We start from the raw sequence: 15,037 nt of genomic DNA on the forward strand, positions 1-15,037 counted from the left end.
ATTCTTGTGCCTCAACCTCCTGAGTAGGGAGGGATTACAGGCATGTGCCACCATGCCTGGCTGGTTTTTTTTGCATATCTAATAGATAATGGGGTTTCACCATGTTGGCCAGGCTGGTCTTGAACTCCTGACCTCAAGCGATCTGCCCTTTTTGCCCTCCCAAAGTGCTGGGATTACAGGTGTGAGCCACCTCACCTGACCGAAAGAATATTAAGGAAGAAAATTTCACTACTTTATATCATATCAATAAATTTGGTAGACTTCTTATTCAATTGGAATGATATAAATTGAATATAGATGTGAGCAGAAATAAAATTGCCAGGTTGGGTACATTGAAGTTATAAAGAGTTTGTTTTCAAAGAAATATTGTGTTTTCTATATTGTCTTAATATCACATTGAACAACTATTTGTGATTGAGTATGGAAGACTGACTCACCGCTTGGTTTTAAGTGGCTTAGGTCTATTGTAAAAGACTTTTGCAAAACGGGATGATAAAAATGGGGCCTGGTGACATAATGACTAAATTTTGCTTCTTTGTTTTGCAGTTCCAGTTCCTAGCAGATTTAATAGACGAGTATCAGGTATGTGTTCTGTTTCATAATATACTACTGAAATGCTATTTTAAGTTAGGAATATATTTAAAAAACATATTTTGAATAAAAAGATAAGCTCCTGTTACAAAACATTATACTAACAGTAAAATTACCTATGGTTTCTTTATTCTGTTTTCATTTTAAGTTCTGAGTATGTATGTACATATTTTATATTGCTATAATTGGCATAGTTTGTCTCTTTACATTTGTTACCACTATTTTTTCCATGTTTATCATTACAGCTTTAAAAAATGATTTTTATTTATTATTGTTTTTTTTTGAGATGAGGAGTCTCACTCTAGCCCAGGCTGGAGTGCAGTAGCGCCGTCTTGGTTCAATGCAAGCTCCGCCTCCTGGGTCCCATTTCAGGTAGTTCTCCTGCCTCAGCCTCTCAAGTAGCTGGGATTATAGGCACATACCACCGTGCCCAGCTCATTTTTGTATTTTTAGTAGAGACAGGGTTTCACCATCTTGGCCAGGCTGGTCTCAAACTCCTGACCTCGTGATCCACATGCCTCAGCCTCCCAAAGTGCTGGGATTACAGGCTTGAGCCACCAGGCCCAAGAAGAAATGATTTTTCTTATTGTTGTTTCTGGTATTCTGGTTTATGCTGCCATTAACTCATACTATATACCTTTTTGAGCCACTTGAATTGTTTCCTCAGTTTTGGTGCTAGAAGTGGCTTTCTCTGGTCAGAGACTAACCATTGCCTTAGCTTTTTCTGTCATGTTTTCTAGAGAAAGTCTACAGATTAGGCTGCTTGGAGAAAGGCACCCTGTACATGCCTCTTTTCCACCACTATCTCAATAATACGGAATTTTGATATAAAATAGTACTTCACATCATTTTATATACCATTTCTTTTGGTTCTTAAAAAAATGAATGCTGGCTGGGTGCAGTGGCTCATACCTGTAATCCCAGTGCTTTGGGAGGCCAAGGCAGGTGGATCACGATGTCAGGAGTTCGAGACCAATCCAGCCAACAGGGTGAAACCCCATCTCTACCAAAAACATAAAAATTAGCTGCGTGCAGTTGTGTGCACATGTAATCCCAGCTACTCGGGAGGCTGAGGCAGGAGAATCCCTTGAACCCAGGAGGCAGAGGTTGCAGTGAGCCAAAATTACGCCATTGCACTCCAGCCTGGGTGACAGAGTGAGACTCCATCTCAAAAAGAAAAAAAAAAAATAGAATGCTTTCCAAATTTGTATTTTTTTATGTGGAAGTAGTTTGGTAATATTTTGCCCTTTTATCTGGTATAGTCCAGATTTTTTTTTTTTTTTTTTTTTTTTTTGAGACGGAGTTTTGCTCTTGTTACCCAGGCTGGAGTTCAATGGCACCATCTCGGCTCACCGCAACCTCCGCTTCCTGGGTTCAGGCAATTCTCCTACCTCAGCCTCCTGAGTAGCTGGGATTACAGGCACACGCCACCATGCCCAGCTAATTTTTTGTATATTTAGTAGAGACAGGGTTTCACCATGTTGACCAGGATGGTCTCGATCTCTTGACCTCGTGATCTACCCATCTCGGCCTCCCAAAGTGCTGGGATTACAGGCTTGAGCCACCACGCCTGGCCTAGTCCTGATTTCGTGGCCAAGTGCAGTGGCTCATACCTGTAATCCCAGGACTTTGGGAGGCCGAGGCGAGTGGATGAGGTCAAGAGATTGAGACCATCATGGCCAACATGGTGAAACCCCATCTCTACTAAGAATACAAAAATTAGCCGGGTGTGGTGGCATGTGCCTGTAGTCCCAGCTACTCAGGAGGCTGAGGCGGAAGAATTGCTTGAACCTGGGAGGCGGAGGTTTCAGTGAGCCGAGATTAAACCACTGCACTCCAGCCTGGCGACAGAGCAAGACTCCATCTCAAACAAAACAAAACAAAACAATAATAAGTTTGGGTAAATGTTTTATCTGGGTTTATTTTTTTTGACCTTTTGAAATTTTTAATGCAAAATTTCCCTAAGTGGTTATGTGAGTTAGAGATGTTAATATATGATTGATACCTCAAACACTGCTGGGTACATAGCAGCCACTCAGTAAATATTTATTGAATGTGCTTATCTTCTTTTTTTTTTTTTTTAATGTTTACATTGATAATGAAGCAAAAAAAAGATTGTTTCTGAGAAGGCTCCCCTTTTTTTCATAGAGCTGGTAAATACATTTTATGAAAGTTTTTCTTAAAGTATTTGACTTTTTGATAAATCTAGAATTGGTAGTAGAGTGAAATGTTAATGTGTTTCAGAATTGCTAGGCAAGTGGTATGTATCGCATTGTTCTTTTATATTCCCTTGTTTTAGGAAGGTTTCTTGATTTGAAATTGTCATCTGACCTATTTATTCCTCATAGGGCTAGGAATCATTTTTCTATCCCTCAATCCTTGTCTTTGGGAAAATAGGCTCATTTATGTTTTCAGAAAGCCTTTGTTGTCATTCTACACCACAATCTGTTGAAAGGAGTTGAAGAGTATATTATGTTCAGAGAGTCAATGTCCTGAGAGTAGGGATTAAGGTTAGTTTGATACTCATGAGATATTATCTTCCATTTCTGTTCATCTCTGCCCTGTACCTTATTTTCCTCTGAAAGATTAGTTAAATCCCTTGACATCTGTAAGATAGGTTTGGGAGATGCAGAATATAGTGACACCTCCTCCTGAGGTCACAGTTGGTATTAGTTTGTGAATTGCTGCTTGGCCCTCTGCCAGTGTTGTTCAGATCTTGAACCTTGTAGAAGACTCAGACAAGTACATGATATTACCCCTCCTTCTTAGATTTTATAATCTTAGGATTTAAAACCTTTTCATATCATTGAAATGTTAAATGAAAATACAAGATTTTCAAAGAATTCAATAGGATGTTACAGGAGAGAAAGTATTCTGTAATCATATGAAAAGCATCCTGTAATCATACATAACATTTTTTTACGTGCAGACTATGTGCTAGGTGCACAGTTTTAAGGACTTTCTAAATGCCTTCCTTGTATTGTTGAATATAATCTTCAAAATAACACTTTGAGTGAAGTCCACACCATGATTATTCCCAATTTACAGATGAGGAAATTAGGAACAAAGTAGAGGTTAAGTAACTTGGCAATAGTTGAAGTGAGCATATGCCCAAAGGTAGCATGGATCCTAAGTACCACCCTGGCTATCTCTAACGATCTTTTTCATACCCTTTGGAACTCTTGGTTAGTTTTCAGCTACATCCCCCAAATACTCACTCTGTTTTCTCAGGCCAGCTTTCACTTTCCAGCTGTTGCTGAAGCTTGGCTTTCCTTGTAGGTTTCTCAAACAATGGCTCTTCCCTCTTCCACCTTCCTTGTAACACTGACAGGAAATGAGTGAATGTCTCTGTTGATTCTCATAGCTGCTTCCAGACCATTCTCTCTCCCTCCCTGAAACCCTCAGTTTATTTTATTTTATTTTATTTTTTGCTTTCACATTGAAGTTTGTTTCCATGAAACCTTCAGTTTAAAACTTCACATTATGGCTGGACATGGTGTCTCACACCTGCAATCCCAGCACTTTGGGAGGCTGAGACAGGAGGATTGCTTGAGCCTAGGAGTTTGATACCAGCTGGGGTACTACAGTGAGACCCATCTCTCAAAAAATTAAAAAAATTAGCCAGAGGTGATGGTGCACACATGTAGCCCTAGCTGCTTGGGAGGCTGAGTTAGGAGGATTGCTTGAGCCTGGGAGGTCAAGGCTGCAGTGAGTTGTGATCGTTCCACCGTATTCCAGCCTGGGTGACAGAGTAAGATTCTGTCTTTAAAAAATAAAAAATAAAAAACTTAGGTTTTACCAGCCACTGCTCCTCCTTGTTTTAGTTATCGAACAATTGCCAGGTTGTTCCTTGTTATTTCCACATATAGATGATTCTTCCAATATCTGGCCTTCCGTTCTTTGACTTCAGCTTCTCCAGGGATCTTGCTCTCCAGTTGTCCACCCTACTTCAGCCACTAACTCCCAATGGTCGTACTCTGGTATGACAAGCATTACAACTCTTCATAATTTCAGTGAGTGGTCCCATTCTGCAACCACTGCCTGCTGTCTTCTCAGCTCCTTTGCTGTCCTACTCAAACCTGGATAACTTGTTGATTCTGCCATCTTTTCACTATTCCTCACTTCCTCCTTACTAACCTTAAATTCCTGAGTCAGTGATTATAATCACTTCCTGGCACATATCCTCAATTTGCTTTTCCCTTTTAAAAAATTATTATTATTTTTTTTTAATTTTTGAAACAAGGTCTCACTGTTTATCTAGGATGGAGTGCAGTGGTATGATCACAGCTCATTGCAGCCTCAATTTCCCACCTGTAGTCCCAGCTACTCAGGAGGCTGAGACAGGAGAATTGCTTGAATCTAGGAGGCAGAGGTTGCAATGAGCCCAGATTGCGCTGTTGCACTCCTAAGCCTGGGGAACAGAGTGAAACTCCATTTCTAAATAAACAAGCAAGCTGGGCGTGGTGGCTCATGCCTGTAATCCCAGCACTTTGGGAGGCTGAGGTGGGTGGATCACCTGAGGTCAGGAGACCAACCTGGCCAACATGGTGAAACCCTGTCTCTACTAGAAATACAAAAAATTGATGGGCGTAGTGGTGGGTACCTGTAATTATAGCTACTCAGGAGGCTGAGGCAGGAGAATTGCTTGAACTCGGGAAGCGGAGGTTGCAGCGAGCTGAGATTGCACCATTGCACTCCATCCTGGGTGACAAGAGCAAGACTTTGTCACATAAATAAATAATCGAGATAAATATATAATATCTAAATATATATATAATATATATGATATATATATAGCTATATATGATATATATAATATATATATCTATATATGTATAATCTATTTATTTATTTATATATATATATATATATATATATATATATATATATATATATATCTTAGAGATGAGGTCTCCTTCTGTTGCCCAGCTCACTGTAGCCTTGAAGTCTTGGGCTTAGGGGATCCTCCTGCCTCAACCTCCCAAGTAGCTGGGATGACAAGCGTGCACCACCATGCCCAGCTAATTTATTTTTTGTAGAGACAAGATCTGCCTTTGTTGCCTAGGCTGGTCTCAAACTCCTGGTTTCAAACTATCCTCCTGCCTTGGCCTCCCAATGTTGGGATTACAGGTGTAAGACACTTTCTCCGTGCTCTCTTCACTCTTCTGTTCTCCCAGATAAGTCTTTCATACCCTCCCCTTCTCAAACCCCCGTACCTCCTCCCTCACCCTTAGCAGATGGCTTTTTCTCTGTTTAACCCAGAAAATAGGAAAACAGGAGAGAATTTCCAGAGTTCCATCACCATTTCTGTTCCTCGCCTGCCTGTGAGTTTACAGTATGCACCTGTGCTAGATCGCATCCCTTCATCTTTTAGGTGTTAGCTCGTTTCTTGCATAATCTTTTATCTTTTTACTGAATTATTCTTTTAGCAAAGAAACATATCACTGGCTCTGTCTTCTTAAAAAATAAACTTTTTTTGACTGTTGTTTTCTCTCCAACCTTTTTCTCTCCATGCCTTTAAAGCAAAACCACTTGAAGGAGCTATTTGTATTTGCTGTTTCTAGTTGCTCTCCTCCCTATCCCCCTCCCCCTCCCCTCCTTCTTCTTTCTTCTTTCTTCTTCTTCCTCTTCGTCCACCGCCGCCGCTGCCTCTTCTTCTTCTTCTTCCTCCTCCTCTTCTTCTTCTTCTTCCTCTTTTCTTCTTCTTCTTCCTCTTCCTCCTCCTCCTCCTCCTCCTCCTCCTCTTCTTCTTCTTCTTCTTCTTCTTCTTCCTTTCTTCTTTTTTTTTTTTTTTGAGACAGGGTCTCACTGTGTCACTCATGCTGGAATGTGGTGGTGTGGTCTTGTCTCACTGCACCACAGGTTCAAGTGGTTCCTGTGCCTCAGTCTCCCAAGCAGTTGGGATTACAAATGTGTGCCACCATGCCTGGCTGATTTTTGTATTTTTAGTAGAGACAGGATTTTACCATGTTGACCAGGCTGACCTTGAACTCCTGGCCTCTTAAGCCCATTTTTTTTTTTTTTTTTTTTTTTTTGAGACGGAGTTTCGCTCTTGTTACCCAGGCTGGAGTGCAATGGCGCGATCTTGGCTCACCACAACCTCCGCCTCCTGGGTTCAGGCAATTTTCCTGCCTCAGCCTCCCGAGTAGCTGGGATTACAGGCACGCACCACCATGCCCAGCTAATTTTTTGTATTTTTAGTAGAGACGGGGTTTCACCATGTTGACGAGGATGGTCTCGATCTCTTGACCTCGTGATCCACCCGCCTCGGCCTCCCAAAGTGCTGAGATTACAGGCGTGAGCCACCGCGCCCGGCCTGGTCTTAAGCCCATTTTAATCAGACTTTTTTTTCCTTTTAAACTCAGTGTTAAGAATCTAATCAGACTTTTGCTTCTGGATCTCACCAAAATTATCTTTGTTGTTTGCTCACTCACATTCTTCAGACCTTCATTTAAATGACACCTTTTTCACACTGGGCATGATGGCTCACGCTTTTAATCTCACTACTTTGGGATGCCAAGGTGGGTGGATCACTTGAGGTCAGGAGTTTTGACACCAGCCTGGTCAACGTGGTGAAATATCTCTACTACAAATACAAAAATTTGGCTGGGCTTGGTGGCTAACGCCTGTAATCCCAACATTTTGGAAGACTGAGGCAGGTGGATCACCTGAGGTCAAGAGTTTGAGACCAGCCTGACCAACATGGTGAAACCCCAACTCTAGTAAAAATACAAAATTAGGCCAGGCATGATGGCTCTTGCCTATAATACCTGCACTTTGGGTGGCTGAGGTAGGCAGATCACCTGAGGTCAGGAGTTTGAGACCAGCCAGACCAACATGGTGAAACCCTGTCTCAACTAAATATACAAAATTAGGCCAGGTGGGGTGGCTTACGCCTGTAATCCCAGCACTTTGGGAGGCTGAGGTGGGTGAATCACCTGAGGTCAGGAGTTTGAGACTAGCCTGGCCAACATGGTGAAACCCCATCTCTACTAAACATAACAAAAATTAGATGAGCATGATGGTGGGCACCTGTAATCCCAGCTACTTGAGAAACTGAGGCAGGAGGATCGCTTGAACCTGGTAGGTGGAGATTGTGATGAACTGAGATCATGCCATTGAACTTCAGCCTGGGTGACAAGAGTGAAATTCCATCTCAAAAAAATTAAATAGGCTGGGTGCAATGGCTTATGCCTGTAATCCCAGCACTTTGGGAGGCCGAGGCGGGTGGATCATGAGGTCCGGATGTAGAGACCATCCTGGCCAACATGGTGAAACCCTGTCTCTACTAAAAATACAAAAATTAGCTGGCCATGGTGGTGTGTGCCTGTAGTCCCAGCTACTCAGGAGGCTGAGGCAGGAGAATCACTTGAACCTTGGCAGAGGTTGCAGTGAACCGAGAGCTCACTATTGCACTCCAGCCTGGGCGACTGAACAAGATTCCATCTCAAGAAAAGTAAAAACAAAACAAAAAAAATGAATAAAATAAAAAACAAATACAAAAATTAGCGCAGGGTGGTAGCCCACAGCTGTAATCCTAGCTACTTAGGAGGCTGAGACACAAGAATCACTTGAACCCAGGAAGGAGAGTTTGCAGTGAGCCGAGATCATGCCACTGCACTCCAGTCTGGGCGACAGAGTGAGATTCTGTCCCCCCCGCCCCAAAAAAAGAAAAGCTGTGCCTTCCAAGTTCTACATTCTAGCAGAACAGTCCCTCTACATTAAGTGATAGAGTGCATGGAGTTTATGAATTCCTCAAATGTGGCTTTCTTATGTAGTCCCAAATTAGTTTTGTTTTTTTTTTTTGAGATGGAGTTTTCGCTCTTGTTACCCTGGCTGGAGTGCAATGGCGCGATCTCGGCTCACTGCAGCCTCCGCCTCCTGGGTTCAGGCAATTCTCCTGCCTCAGCCTCCTGAGTAGCTGGGATTACAGGCATGTGCCACCATGCCCAGCTAATTTTTTGTATTTTTAGTAGAGACGGGATGGTCTCAATCTCTTGACCTCGTGATCCACCTGCCTCGGCCTCCCAAAGTGCTGGGATTACAGGCGTGAGCCACCACGCCCGGCTAGTTTTTTTTTTTTTTTAGGCAGAGTCTTGCTCTGTTGCCTATGCTGGAGTCAGTGGCACTATCTTGGCTCACTGCAATCTCCAGCTCCTGTGTTCAAGTGATTCTTCTGCCTCAGCCTCAGCCTCCTGAGTAGCTGGGACTACAGGCGAGCACCACCATACCCGGCCAATTTTTATATTTTTAGTAGAAACGGAGTTTCACCATGTTGTCCAGGATGATCTCGAACTCCTAACCTTGTGATTTGTCCACCTTGGCCTCCCCAAGTGCTGGGATTACAAGCATGAGCCACCGAGCCTGGCCCTCCCATGTAAGTATTAACTGTCTTTGAGTTGGAGATGTTAGTATGATTTTATTTAATTAAAAAACCTCCTTTGTCAGCCAGGTATGGTGGTTCATGGCTGTAATCCCAACAGTTTGGGAGGCTGATGCCAGCGGATCACGAGGTTAAGAGTTCAAGACAAGCCTGGCCAACATAGTGATACCCCATCTCTACTAAAAATACAAAAATTAGCGTGGTGCGGTGGAACTTGCCTGTAATCTCACCTACTCAGGAGACTGAGGCAGGAGAATTGCTTGAACATGGGAAGCAGAGGTTACAGTGAGCCAAGACCATGCCATTGCACTCCAGCCTGGGCAACAGAGTAAGACTGCATCTCGAAAAAAGAAAAAAGGAAAGAAAAGATCTCCTTAGTAAAAAAAAAAAGCCCAACTTTTATTTATTAAATGTGCGTTGAAACCTCAAAGCACACTAATCAGAAATGTGTGTATTGGCATCATGCCACATTTAGGAATGGACTATTTTGACTCTGTTGATGACTGTGACAGTCAACAGAGCAGTCCACTGAGAATCTGGTGCTGTGTCAGTCACCCACTTCTGCATTGCAGGTGCTCTTCAGCAGACATCCCTGCCCTTTAAGGCTTATGTGCTTACTATATAGTAAAATACTGATTTTTGTCTTATATTCTTTCATAGTATGCAATATTTTTCCATCCTTAGCTACCTTCAGGTGAAATATTACTAAGTATTGCTTAAAATAATTTAGAAACTCAGTGTTGTGGACTAATTGGGTTCCCCCAAATTCATATATCAAAGTCCTAACCCTGATGTGATTATATTTTTGAGATAGGGCATTTAAAGAGATAATGAAGGTGAAATGAGGTCATAAGGTTGGAACCCTAATCTAATAGGACTGATCTCCTTGTAAGAAGAGGAGTGCGCCGGGAGTGCACATATACGGAAAAAAGGCTATGGGGAGGACACAGCAAGAAGGCAAGCCAGCAGAGAGGCCTGCGAAGAAACCACACCTGCCAGTTCCTTGATCCTGGTCTCCCAGCCTTCAGAGCTGTGGGAACATAAATTTCTGTTGTTTAAGCCACCTACTCTGTGGGATTTTGTTACGGCAGCCCTAGCTGACTAACTTACCCAGGCTGTGTCAACTCCTAATAGGGGTTGGCAGGGCTGCACAAGGCCTGAGGCCTGTAAGTAGGATCTTTCATTTCTTTATATAAATGAAAGGATTTTCTCTCACAAGTACAATTTCATGAATAAGTCACATTCCTAGATAAAGGAGGCACCAGTTAAAATCTGGAAGAAGAAATTGTGCCAGATAATCTTGTCAGTTTGTACAGTATCACATTACTGACTAGTGACATCTTCTGGATAACTGTGGTAAAAGCTGCTGATTTTGGTTTTTAGGTTTTGGGATTTTTTTGAGATGGTCTTGCTCTGTCACCCAGACTGGAGTACAGTGGCACAATCTTGGCTCACTGCAGCCCCAACCTTCCTAGTTCAAGTGATCCTCCCACCTACACCTCCCAAAGTATTTGGATTACAGGCGTGAGCCCCTACACCTGGCCACTATGTTGCTATTTTAGTCTTCATTTCCTGTAGGTCTTGAGCATCTTATGACACACAGTAGAATGTTTGAGGTTACATAGGGATCACACAGATTCTGGACCTTTTCCTGGTAACTTGTATACTGAGGCAAGCAACCAGATGTGCAGAACCCTTGGGCAGCAACAATCAAGTGGGCACTGTAAAATGGATTCTTTCATAGAAAATAAGGGAAGTAGGCTGGGCGCGGTGGCTCATGCCTATAATCCCCAGCACTTTGGGAGGCCGAGGTGGGTGGATCACAAGGTCAAGAGATCGAGACCATCTTAGTCAACAAAGTGAAACCTCGTCTCTACTAAAAATACAAAAATTAGCCTGGCGTGGTGGTGCACGCCTGTAGTCCCAGCTACTTGGGAGGCTGAGGCATGAGAATTGCTTGAACCCAGGAGGCGGAGATTGCGGTGAGCCAAGATCGTGCCATTGCATTCCAGTCTGGGTAACAACAGCGAAACTCTGTCTCAAAAACAAAACAAAACAAAAGAAAATAAGGGAAGTAATTTAGGACCAGGACCAAGAAGAAGTAAAGAGATTGAGTGGAACTGGAAGAAGGCAAAGGGAGGTGAGTCCAGGGTTCAAAAGAAGAGGGAGGCCAGGTGTGGGGGGCTCATGCCTGTAATCATTTTGGGAGGCTGAGGCAGGTGAATCACATGAGGTCAGAGACCAGCCTGACCAATATAGTAAAACCCCATCTCTACTGAAAATACAAAAATTAGCCAGTTGTGGTGGTGTGTACCTTAATCCCAGCTACTGGGGAGGTTGAGGTGAGAATTGCTTGAACCCAGGATGGGGAGGTTGCAGTGAGCCAAGATTCGAGATTGCGCCATTGCACCATTGCAGTCCAGCCTGGGTGACACAGTGAGGCTGTCTCAAAAAAAAAAAAAAAAAAAAAGGAAAAAAAGAACATTATGCTAAGTGAAATAGGCCAGTTATAGAAGGACAAATACTGCATGATTCTGCTTATATGTGGTATCATGGTATCTAAAGTAGACTCAGACCAGGTGTAGTGGCTCATGCCTGTAATCCCAAGACTTTGGAAGGCTGAGGCAGGAAAATTGCCTGAGGCCTGGAGTTTGAGACCAGTTTGGGCAACATAACAGAGCCTTGTCTCTACAAAATAAATAAGATAGTCAAATTCAGGCCAGGTACAGTGGCTCACGCCTGTAATCCCAACACTTTGGGAGGTATTTGGGAAGTACACAGAGCTTCCATGCACTCCCTGGGTGCACCACTCTCCAGGAACCTTCATTCAACTGTCCGGGAGTTCTACTGTTGTGAACTTAAAAACTTGTAATCAGTATAGCTCTCATGTTAAGTGTTCTTACCATAATAAATAATAGGAAAGGAAAGAAAACTTAAAACCAGGTTTGGAAAATTAAAGAATAATGTTTTTCCACAAATAGAAACATTAACAATTTTAATGAAAATAATTACTTTTCCATCTGAAAACGTGAAGACTATAATTAACATTTGCTAAAAATATAAAAATTAGCTAAGTTGCCAAAGTACTTTCCTCCAAAATTGGAGGAAAAGCAAGCCTAGAAATAGCCCAAGATTGTATCATTATTAGTAAAATTCTGTCAGTCTCATCACTGAAGGCTTATTTTTTAAAACTCTTCAATGGAAGATGTGTATGAAAAGGGGTGGGCGTGGTGGCTCATGCCTGTGATCTCAGCACTTCGGGAGGCTCAGGTGGGTGGATCACTTGAGGCCAGGAGTTCCATACTAGTCTGGCCAACATGATGAAACCCCATCTCTACTAAAAATACAAAAATTAGCAGGGCATGGTGGTATGCGCCTGTAATTCCCAGCTACTGAAGAGGCTGAGGCACAAGAATCACTTGAACCCAGGGGGCTGAGGTTGCGGTGAGCTGAGATTGTGCCACTGCACACCAGCCTCGGTGACTGAGTGTGAGACTGTGTCTCAAAAAAAAAAAAAAAAAATTAAAAAGGAAGATTTCATGCACAAAAGTAGAGGAAGTTAGTATAATACCAGTGTACCCATTTATTTCCTGAAATGAATTTTTAAAATAATAATATGGCAATTGGAATACACTGAATAAAGATCAAATATGAGAATATTTCTGAAGCAGAATTTGATGTATTCATCGGACAAGAGGTGAGAGAAGAAAGTATGATTAATTCCAAATTTCTAGTTTAGAAAATTAGGCTGATAATGGCATTAATCACGAGCACAGAGAACCAAGAAACTTGCAGTTTAACATAGTGTCTGCTTAGATGTCCTTGATGCAGCTTCCCAAGTTTCCTACCAAAATACCCATGAAGATGCAAAAAGTGACAACAGAAATGGCTAGGAGGCTGGGCTTGGTGGCTCACACCTGGAATGCCAGCACTTTGGGAGGCTAAGGTGGGTTGATCACCTGAGGTCAGGAGTTCAAGACCAGCCTGGCCAGCATGGTGAAACCCTGTCTCTACTAAAAATATAAAAAATTGGCCGGGTGTGGTGGCTCAAGCCTGTAATCCCAGCACTTTGGGAGGCCGAGGCGGGCGGATGACAAGGTCAAGAGATTGAGACCATCCTGGTCAACATGGAGAAACCCCATCTCTACTAAAAATACAAAAAATTAGCTGGGCATGGTGGCACGTGCCTGTAATCCCAGCTACTCAGGAGGCTGAGGCAGGAGAATTGCCTGAACCCAGGAGGCGGAGGTTGCAGTGAGCCGAGATCGCACCATTGCACTCCAGCCTGGGTAACAAGAGCGAAACTATATATATATATATATATATTAGCTGGGCGTGGTGGCAGGCACCTGTGATCCCAGCTACTCAGGAGACTGAGGCAGGAGAATTGTTTGAATCTGGAAGGTGGAGGTTGCAGTGAGCCAAGATTGCGCCATTGTACTCCAGCCTGGGCAACAAGAGCAAAACTACGTCACAAAGAAAAAAAAAAGAAATGCCTAGGAACTAAGATAGGTGACTGCCTTAATCATTAGGGAAGAACTGAGATAAAAGGCACCCTGGCCTCATCTTCTGGAAACAAAAATGCTTTGTAAAGGTAATGAGTCAATCTACATCCCCATTGTCACTTCCTTGGCTCAGTGACCCAAGGCCCAAAGTAGCCAGAAACTGGGCAGCCCTCTACAGAGCATCACCTAATGCTGTTTCAGGGACTAGAATGGTGCATCTTTCCTTATTCTATTTCCCCTAATTTTTCTCTTACCTGTTTTAGGATACAAGGTCCCTATTGGGCATGACATTACTGCACAAGTGGCATGGGCCACACAAGTAGAGTATTTTTTTTTTTTTTTTTGAGACAGAGTTTCGCTCTTGTTACCCAGGCTGGAGTGCAATGGTGTGATCTCGGCTCACTGCAACCCCCACCTTCTGGGTTCAGGCAATTCTGCCTCAGCCTCCGGAGTAGCTGGGATTACAGGCGTGTGCCACCATGCCCAGCTAATTTTTTGTATTTTTAGTAGAGATGGGGTTTCACCATGTTGACCAGGATGGTCTCGATCTCTTGACCTCATGTTCCACCCACCTCGGCCTCCCAAAGTTCTGGGATTACAGGCTTGAGCCACCACGCCCAGCCTACAAGTAGAGTATTATATGCTAAGGCAAGGATGAGAGAGTCCTGTGTATAGGACACAATGGAAGTCATCATTTCTCAGATCTTTTATTGGTTTAGAGAATCAGTGAGGAAAGGGAAGCTGGGGTATAGCTAGACCAGGACTATAGTAAGTGTCTCTAAGAAACTGGGAATTAAAGTAGGAGTAGGGCTGGGTGCGGTAGCTCACACCTTGGGCTCTCAGCACTTTGGGAGCCTGAGGTGGGTGAATCACTTGAGGTCAGGAGTTCGAGACCAGCCTGGCCAACATGGTGAAACCCCGTCTATACTAAAAATACAAATTAGCTGTGTGTGGTGGTGTGCACCTGTAGCCCCAGCTACTCGAGAGGCTGAGACAGCAGAATCACTTGAACCTGGGAAGCGGAGGTTGCAGTGAGCTGAAATCATGTCACTGCACTCCAGTCTGGGCAAGAGAGCGAGACTCTGTCTCAAAAAGTAATAATAATAAATAAAAATAAATAAATTGGGAGTTGTATGTATCAGCCTGTCCTGTAGTTATAGATACATGGAGTCTTTTAGCCATCACACAGATTGAGAGTAGGGTCAAGAACTGTTTGTTGCCTGTTAACAGATGATAAATAAATCCTAATAAACAATACAGGGCCTATGAGTGAACTCAGCTGGTTAAGGATGTAAGAGGAGTGGAGACTAGAAAGGTCCACTACAAAATGCTCAGTAAAGTATAAGAAATCAATGCCCTTATGAATTCTGAGAAAAAGTCAAGGATAAAATTGGCTGAGATGAAACAGAAAATGAGTGTGATAAGATTATAAGGAAACTAAAAACAATGAGCAAGAATTAAATACATAAAAATAATTGGCCAGGCATGGTGGCTCATGCCTGTAATTTTAGCACTTTGGGAGGCCAAGATCGGCAGATCACTTGAGGTCAGGAGTTTG

At 43.0% G+C, this 15,037-nt stretch overlaps 1 protein-coding gene across 2 annotated transcripts in view; it reads left to right on the plus strand.

Moving 5' to 3' along the window:
* PRKAR2A (protein kinase cAMP-dependent type II regulatory subunit alpha) overlaps positions 1-15,037 on the plus strand; it is a 97,137-nt gene that overhangs the window by 38,013 nt on the left and 44,087 nt on the right. For both annotated transcript variants that reach the window (XM_039477599.2, XM_074403894.1), the window contains exon 2: positions 547-582. In XM_039477599.2, the coding sequence (XP_039333533.1) occupies positions 547-582 (36 nt within the window). The remainder of the gene's footprint in view (positions 1-546; positions 583-15,037) is intronic.

This window comes from Saimiri boliviensis, chromosome 8, assembly GCF_048565385.1.
Source record: "Saimiri boliviensis isolate mSaiBol1 chromosome 8, mSaiBol1.pri, whole genome shotgun sequence".
NCBI classification, from domain to species: domain Eukaryota; kingdom Metazoa; phylum Chordata; class Mammalia; order Primates; family Cebidae; genus Saimiri; species Saimiri boliviensis.